Raw genomic sequence first — 9,177 nt, 5'->3', positions numbered from 1 at the left:
CAGAATAATCTTTAAAATTATTTTCAAAATGCTTTTTCTCTAAGGATTTTTTTTCTGATAAGATTTTAAAAATATAGAAAACCAGAATTTTCAATGTAAAATTCTTTGTGTTGGTTTTCAATTTTGATTAATAGTTTTTCTGATATTCAAATTCTTAAGTAATTGTAAGTTTGCCGTGACAGTAATTTGATCTGCCAGACTTTAGATCTGAAATTCTGTGTAATATTTAAGTTAAATGATTTTATGCCATAACCATAGCTTGGATTTATAGAAAATCTTGATTTATTGTGTTCTAGTTTGTTAGAAATTTTATACCATTGCGTGTTACATAATGCAGTGATGAAATTATGAAATGTTTCTTCAAACAACATGTTTCCACCAAACAAGTATTAACCTACATAATTTTTGCAAATAATTATGAATGTAGTCAAGAGGATTATATTTATTTAAGTTATTCATAACTTCAAGTGCTATTGGATGCATTGCATAATAATCAGACCCAAGGGACATAACCCAGGGATAAGGGCTTCATCATCATCCACTTATTTATTTCAAGTTGAACAATACCCAATATAATTGTAATACATTTAATTTTAGCATATTTTAGGGTAGCTGTGCCATGACTGATGTAAAAATAGTGCAATGTTAGTATAATATAATATATGTCTAAACCTTTGGTGCTTTGTGTGATATGTTCCTACATGTATTGCTGCTGCATGTAATATTAACCTTTAAAATAATCAGATTTTATTTTGATTTATGAGTGTGTGTGTGTGTGTTTGAGGTTTAATGAAGTGCTGTGTATGGTTGTTAGCACTGTTGTAGTTTCACCGAGAAGAAAAACTGAAGATTTTATCCATTTTACAGCATCAATTATTAATGTACAATTGTTCATCCTCAAATTTTTTTCAAAAATGTATTGAGGTATTATGACTATACATGTATTTTTTTTATGTCTAATTATAAATAATGTATTTTTATGTTGAGGATCCCTTAAAGTCAGCTAAATTTTTTTAACCATTTACAAAAAATGAATTTTAAATTTATACAATGTATCAGTATTCTCACTTTTTCCAGTAAATTTTTCAATAAAAGTACAAGATATTTTACATTTTAAAGACAGTTCAAAGGACCAAATTCCTCAATGACTGACTTCTGCTCCCAAAATAAACAGAAAAAATAATATATTAGCCAGTAGGTCATGCTATTTATCAGCCATAGGAGAAGTTAAAGAATTTGTGGAGAAATCAAAGCACTTCAATTACTGTAGAGAAATTAAAGATTTTGTGGACGGTTGAATTTTACAAAGCACCATAAAAATAAAGGCGTGTAATTTTATTCGCGTGTGGTGCTTCTCGTGAAATTACAGCTATGACATCAGCTATGACATCATTAGTTACAAATGTAGATATGATGCTGAGAAAATGATGTAAATTCAAACTTTTTATAGATTTAGGAGAAAATAGAAAATTTCTCTCCATTTTTCCTCTTATTTAATAATCATAGTTTTGCTGCCAATTCTGATTTTGTATACAATTTACATGTATGTATCTGCACTTTAAACATTGTTTAAAGATTTTAAATTATATAGACTTCCAGGTGGGGATATGCCCTTATATCACAAATTAGTCCAAGTTTTATACAGTGATTAGGATAATAATTATACAAAAGTTATTTTATTTTATGGTTTTTGATTTTCATTATTTCAGCTTGATTGATACCATATACATTTTTTGCAAGATTTTTTGTTGTGAATATACAAATGTATGAAAAAAATTGAAATTAAAAAATTATCATGTATTCATGCAGCTTTTATATTTTTTGTGAACAGGAAAAGAATTAAGGAGGGCGGTGATTTTAAAGTTAATTTAGGGAATAACTGTCTTCTAATTTGGTATTTGCAACCGTTAATGCTGATTTAACGATGGATGTTTGTGACGGTACTCACCGTTAACTCAGCATTAACGGTCGCAAATACTAAATTAGATGATAGTTATTCCCATTCTAATACCTTCATAGCATTTTGTGTGTTGTTTACATCTTATTTTGTTGCGTTTTGTTATATGAAATATGTCACGAAGCATTGTGTTTTTGCGTTGCTCTATTATGACGTCACAATGTAAAGCTTTCACTCTCGTTTAAATGCTCATTTTACTGCTTCAAGCATTGTTGCATTAGCCAATATAAATTTGCAAGATCATTATTTTTCATCATCTTTGCAATGCCAGGGGTTCTAAGTCAACACTTTGCCATTGGACCTCTGGCATATTTCATTCAATTTATTTGCTTCTCTCGTTCAAGCAAATAAATTAAAGATAAATAGTTATTGTAAATGTACGTACGTTTCATTGGGGATTTGTATCAAGAACTTGATAATTTGCCATCATTAACATAATATCAAATGATAGAATCATCATGTGGAATCAATCTGTAGTACGTGTTGCATCATCTAAGAGTTAAGTGCACGTGTCTTTCCTAATAAGAGCATGACATTCAGGTGCAAATTTGCATTTTTACATCTCTTCAGAATCATAATAAATATTCTGCTAATCACGGAAAATAAGTGTCATAAGGTACAATAACCAATGCTACGTCCTTATAATGTACATGTATGCACAACTTTCATGAATAGTAATTAACTTTCAAGTCGATTTTTTAAATTTGTATTTTACGTTTTCATTCATGTTGCAAAGAAATATAGGCATTATTTAGACTTTGATTTTGAAATGCAACATATAACATTAATGATTTCTACGATGTCATGTGAGGTCACAATCGGAACTTTCCAAATTGCTTGTGCAGTTTACTTTCCATATTACGCAAGAAAGTCTGATCATGTGACCACTGAAAACTGAATTTCAAATTTATTAGCATTTGTATATAAGGAAAGACATCAGCAAATGTAAATATATCCCCTTGTTGAACCTAATAACTCTGACAGAATTTTAATAAACAGAAATAATTAATCATCTTTAAACAAACAGACACATTAAAAAAAACATCAAAATTTATTGTCCAAGTATTTGGTGAAACACACATACATGTACATATATTTGTTTAAAAAATAAAAATTTTACTGGCAAAAATAACATAGCTTGATGCATCAGAGACAGAAAGACAGGGCACAGCATGTGTTATCATTACTGACAATAGCTGATGAATGAATGAGAAAATGATGCAATGCTTGTGAATCATTTTAAAACAGCTCAATTTATAAATGTATATTTTATATACATATACAATCATATAACACTGTATAATATATTTAGATCTAGAAATTTTTGCTATTGTACATTTGCAATTAACATTTTGAAAGAAAACATTACAATATATAAAGATGAAGATTTTTAGGAATTCATTATATTCAAAGCACTCTCAATTAAAAAGGAGGACAGCAAGTAGCCAATTAACACACTCCACAGAATGCAGTGTTATTATTTATTGGGTGGAGATGTGTTTTGGATGGTTGCTATTTAGTTACTGTGTAATGTGCTTTGTATACAATGCATATAAAAAGTTGTAGCAATAATTACTCCTATATTCATGTATAACTACATGTATATATAACTTAATTATGACAATAGCAAAAATTTCTAGATTTAAATATCTTATACAGTGTATAAAACTTCTTCCTTGTACTCATTGAGATTTGCAATTGTGCTGCTCATGCATGAAGCTAGAATTTATATTTAAAAATTTTACTGGATGAAGTAAACAAAACAAGTTCAGAAAATAATATACATGTGTACTAGTACTGTTTGCCAAATATAATAAATAATAATAAAAAATATATACATATTTAAAATGAATATTGTTGACTTTGTGCATTCTTGCACACCAAAGTTTATATACTGCAACATACAACAACCTACAAGTGTAAGTTTTTGTGTAAGTGTACATTAGAAACAGTCCATTTTGATCTGCTGTTGTTCTGGTAACAAAATAATAATTCCTCGTTATTACACTATGTCCACAGCATCCTATACTACAGCACTCTGAATTCATTTATTGAGATACTGCAATCCACTTTGTGGTAGTTATTGAGGATTATCATATGGTCACATCACATGGAGTTTCTTTGTCTGGAGAGACATTACATTATACCAATGTTCCTCTCCTGAGCTGTGTACAATCCTATAACAATCTATACACACTGCTCTGTTTTATCCAGCACCTGTTGGAGACTGGAAGACATGGTCACGATGAGGACTGCTTTCCTTTCTGCTCCTCCTCTATCATTCTCTCCAGCTCTGCCGTCCTCTTCTTGTCAATTAACTCCATCTCACGAATTTTCTACAAAAAATTATGACATAACATAACATTACATAAAATATATTATATTTATAAGCAATCCACAAAATATTATTACTGGCAAATTACTTATAACCAGGGATAACAGAAATATTTCTGAAAAATTTAAAAAGGAATGCATGTTGACGATTATGCCATAAAAAGGTTTATTATTACAACTAAAACATTTTCATTGTTTATCTTTGATTTTTGTATTATTTAATAGTACGTTTGCATATTTTATATTTTAATAATCTGATTAATTTAAGATTAAAAAACTGTTATTTTACCAATGTATTTAATTTCAAAATTAATATATTAGCTGCACATTTTATCTAAATGCAGGCTATTAAACGCTCGTACTTGTCCTTTCTTTACACAACGGTAGTACATGTACCCCATAATTGAAGCCAATTTCTGTGTGTCCGTCAATGATCTTTGACAGGTAAACATTAAAACAAATCTATTGAAAAACACTGAGAGAGCTGAAAATTAAGGTATATCCAATTATAAATTTTTGTCAAAGAATCTATGATTGTATGAACTTTATCAGAAAGGAAAACACTGGTTTAATTACTCTCATTGGAACAATTTACATTATTTACAATAATAGCCGTATATATTCTTTTTGAGAGATATTCAATAAGATTCATATTTAAAGATAATTACATTCATCGAATCTGTCAATTTCTGGTTCCTCATAGTCTGAAGGAGGTGGATGGTTCATCGCTTTCTTCTTCTTTGGGTCGATGTCCTCTCCAAATGCCATGATGTTTGCCAGTGTTATGTTTGACTGATTCTGCATTTATCATCATATTTGATGTTACACTGCAGAATACAAGTTCTGTTTCACATAACCTTGATTACACTGTTTACGTGTTTTAATCTACCGGAATACAAAAACTGTAGATTTTGAAGACATGTTTGCCGAACATACATCGACATACAATTCATTTAATTTGAACTGTTATACCATACCCTTAATTTTACATATGAAAATATTGATCTGTAAATAAATGAAATGGGCAAATATAAGTTTATATATTGAATTAAATTTACATGAAACACATTTAACAAATAACCGACTAAAAAATTTCAGCATTGTAAGGATTTATTCATATACATGTAATACAACGGGGGTATTTGATACGAAAAAATAATTACTTGTGTTTGGTAATGGTGACGATTATGCCATAAAAAGGTTTATTATTACAACTAAAACATGTATTCAAGAAATGTTTTGATTTTTGTATTATTTAATAGTACGTTTGCATATATTAATCTGATTAATTTACTTTTCAATTGTTAAAACTTTGTTTTGGGGAGAAATTTCTGTATTAACAAAGTAATTACTTGTATGTTTTTATATAGAAATGCTCTTCTTTCATCAATTTCCAGTTGTACTAATAAAGATATAAAACAAATAATATTGAACTCACTAAATGGCTGAAAATTAAGGTTTATCCACAGTTCATATAATCAGTGTTGTCAAATTGGACATTTTTTGAGTAACTTTTCAAAATGAAAACCTGGTTTATACTTAATTGGATGGTTAATTTTTACACTTCTGTATATACTTGCTGGTGAGAGATATTCAATTAGATTCATATTTAAAGATACCAGGTAATTACATTCATCAAATCTGTCGATTTGGTATAGTGGAAGGAGGTGGACGGTTCATCGCGTTCTTCTTCTTTGAATGTCAAATGCCATAATGTTACCAGCCTTTCTATTTGGTTATCCTGGGGAATATAGCAAGAAGAGACACCATTATTATAACGAATAAACTTGTATGTTCAAAAGAGGAAGTTCATGATATGCCGCTATAATTACATTTATACTGGGTGTTACATTAATTTTCTTTTGCATGCATAAATGATGGTTTGTTTCATATATTTGTAATACATGACTGTATAATAAAAATGCATTGTAAGGATTTATTTATATAATACAACATAAGGTATTTGATACGAAAAAGAAATTACTTGTATTTGGTAATGGCAAGTACTCTAAGGAACATTTTAGTAATTACTTGTATTTGGTAATGGCGAGTAATCTAAGGAACAAAGTAATTACTTGTATTTGGTAGTGGGGAGTAATCTAAGGAACAAAGTAATTACTTGTATTTGGTAATGGCGAGTAATCTAAGGAACAAAGTAATTACTTGTATTTGGTAATGGCAAGTAATATAAGAAACAAAGTCATTACTTGTATTTGGTAATAGTGAGTAATCTAAGGAACAAAGTAATTACTTGTATTTGGTAATGGGCTAATGGCAAGTAATCTAAGGAACAAAGTAGTTACTTGTATTCGGTAATGGCGAGTAATCTGGTTTCTCAAAGGCACCCATCTCCTCCATTTGCTCTTTTGTTCTTAATACTGGTTTGTAGTTTCTATCATGCAAATAAAAAAAAAAGTAATTAATCAATAAGATGTTAGTCAAATGTAAAATAAACTACCAAATGGAAGAAAGGAAGCATACTGATAAAATCAAAATTAAGCTAACATAAAGACAAGCTCCAGTAAATATTTTATCTTCTTCAGATAAACAAAAACATGTGATTCAATGTCACTTGCAATAGAAGGCAACATTTATTGATCATTATCTGTGTCATTTGTCTTCCCATCTTAAACACTGTTTATCTTTAATGAACAGAGGAATTGTGAGAGTCTTTTCTATCTCATATATGACTTGCTATAAGACTTTTCTTAAAACAAGAGGTCCATCATAGACCACATTAGCCTCACATTACTGAATTAAGGAAATTCTGCTCTTTATCAGCAGATTCCTTTCCCTATCAATATATACATGTACATGCATGTAATGATAATGACAAATACGACAGAGAAAATTTTGATCATAAAAGCTCACTTGAGCCTTCTATTTAAGGCTCAGATGAGCTAATTATCACATTTATTGAATTTGACCTTTGTATATATTTAAGGAAAACAAGTAGTTAGTCTAGTAGAAAGAAAGAAATAAAACTTAATGTCTACAGACATATATGTCTCTGAATTTGTGTACATATTTTCTCACCTGACACTTAATACTTTTGACTCCTTCTTTGGGGCTGGTGCAGGTTTTTTCTTTGCGCTGCTTGTTGGGGCACATTCTGTTGGCAGTGAACCACCACCTTGAAACAAATTAATAATTAATTAACATGCAATCTAATCATTTATTAAATACTGAGGGTTTTTTACAACTTAGAAATTCATAAAGCTATGAAGTGGTTAAACTGCAGATTCCTATAAAGTACACATTTGGATTTATTGTCATTCATTTATAATTTCATAAAAAGGACAACTTGTGAACTAAAATCACTTGCTTTTCAATTTTTATTGCTGAAATACATGTAAAAAATCTTGATTAACAGTACACTCATATTCATGTCATATTACAATATTACTCTCGTAAAATAATGAAAGTTGAACTTTATTACCTTGAACTCTAATATCTCACATATCAGTGTTGAAGAGAGTTAATAGACAGTCCCTTGGTCTTTTTCATCATTTTTTTTTTATCTTCATTAACTTTAATCTCAAATAGCTTGTTGTATCTTGCTAATTGTTCCATTAAAGTTTGAGATTATGATGTTTAAATGTATTTAAGATTAGAAATTCAAAACTAAAGAAAATAAGTTCAATCATTATAGTAAACATTTTACTTACTTCTTAAAGATTTCTCAAGATGTCTTTGTTGAAAATTTGTTAATTTTGACTCCTGCATCATTTCTATAAGAAAAGAATATTTATATATATCTGTAAGGAATTCATTCCTGAAAGGATTCAGTTGACACCTCTAAATGTTACATGTTGATTATCATAGAATGGCTTCATGTGAATGGATGAGAGATAATTTAAACATTTCCAAAACATGTTGCCATAGTAAGCCCATTGAATGAAATTTGCTAGGGTTCCCCTGGCATTGTGGATATAGTATTGTGACAACCTTCATTGGGGTTCAGAAGTTTTTTCTCTGAAAAATTATTTTTTCTAATTTAATGTTTTAAAAATCCCGTCTTTTGTTGTACTTTTGGTAGGGTCAGGAGATTCACTGTTTTGAATAAGAATTGTACTGTGCATACAAGGTAATTATTAAATTTCAATCCTACTACGATTATTGCCAAGATCAAAAAAATGCCGCAGACATTATTCTCCAATAAATCATGAACGTCATAAAAAAATTATCAGATCAGAAACACGACGTATCAAACCTGTGCTGTGAGTTGAAATGTACATTTGACTTAAGCATGAAATACTTATTTAGACCACATTGATGTGTGACAGTGTCGTCTTTTGCAATTCAAACACTGTATATTGCAGAAAGTAGCTGATGAATGTAGGTTTCTAAAGCCAAGCGGGGCTGTTTCACGAACCTCCCTACGTGATTTTAGTGATAAAGTGGTAAAATAGGAAACTGATTTTGTTATTGTATATTCAACAAATTAATCTAAATAAGCTTTAAACAGATTTATAATTAATAAAAGGCTAATTTTAATGCAGGGAAAGCACAAATTGTCTGCATTCTATTCACAGGTAAACAAACAAATTTACACTCTGGTGGTAAATGGAACAGCGTTACTGCAGCTTGGTGACCTAATTCAGTCGTATTTTACAGCTGTAGTAGAATAAAAATAAAGTCCTTGTTGTCGTGCATGATGCAGAATAACCTCTGAGGTCGAGAAATGTTGTTTGAAATATAAAAGCCTCGATTAATGCCTCGGCTTTTATCTTTCAAATAACATTTCTCGACCTCAGAGGTTATTCTGCAACGTTCATGAAAACGCGGACTTTATTTCTTAAATCTTTTTCATATTTTCCATTTTCACAGGAGTCTGCAGTTTTATCAATGAACTGCCGACTCCCGTGTGCCATTTTCTTCAGTTC

The 9,177-nt window shown here is 29.7% G+C and overlaps 1 protein-coding gene across 1 annotated transcript in view; it reads right to left on the bottom strand.

Moving 5' to 3' along the window:
- Positions 1-3,625: 3,625 nt before the first annotated feature.
- Positions 3,626-9,177, bottom strand: part of LOC134275079 (UPF0193 protein EVG1-like) — a 6,291-nt gene continuing 739 nt past the window's right edge. The window contains exons 3-7 of the mRNA XM_062757318.1: positions 7,960-8,022; positions 7,328-7,424; positions 6,584-6,683; positions 4,952-5,089; positions 3,626-4,293 (exon numbers count right to left, since the gene is read on the bottom strand). Coding sequence (XP_062613302.1) covers positions 4,198-4,293; positions 4,952-5,089; positions 6,584-6,683; positions 7,328-7,424; positions 7,960-8,022 — 494 coding nt within the window. The 3' untranslated portion in view covers positions 3,626-4,197. The remainder of the gene's footprint in view (positions 4,294-4,951; positions 5,090-6,583; positions 6,684-7,327; positions 7,425-7,959; positions 8,023-9,177) is intronic.

The sequence above is a fragment of the Saccostrea cucullata genome, unplaced genomic scaffold, assembly GCF_032062105.1.
Source record: "Saccostrea cucullata isolate Sc308-1 unplaced genomic scaffold, CSIRO_AGI_Scuc_v1 ctg363, whole genome shotgun sequence".
NCBI classification, from domain to species: domain Eukaryota; kingdom Metazoa; phylum Mollusca; class Bivalvia; order Ostreida; family Ostreidae; genus Saccostrea; species Saccostrea cuccullata.
Note: the sequence above shows the minus strand (reverse complement) of the source record. Positions and strands in the feature narration are given on the sequence as shown.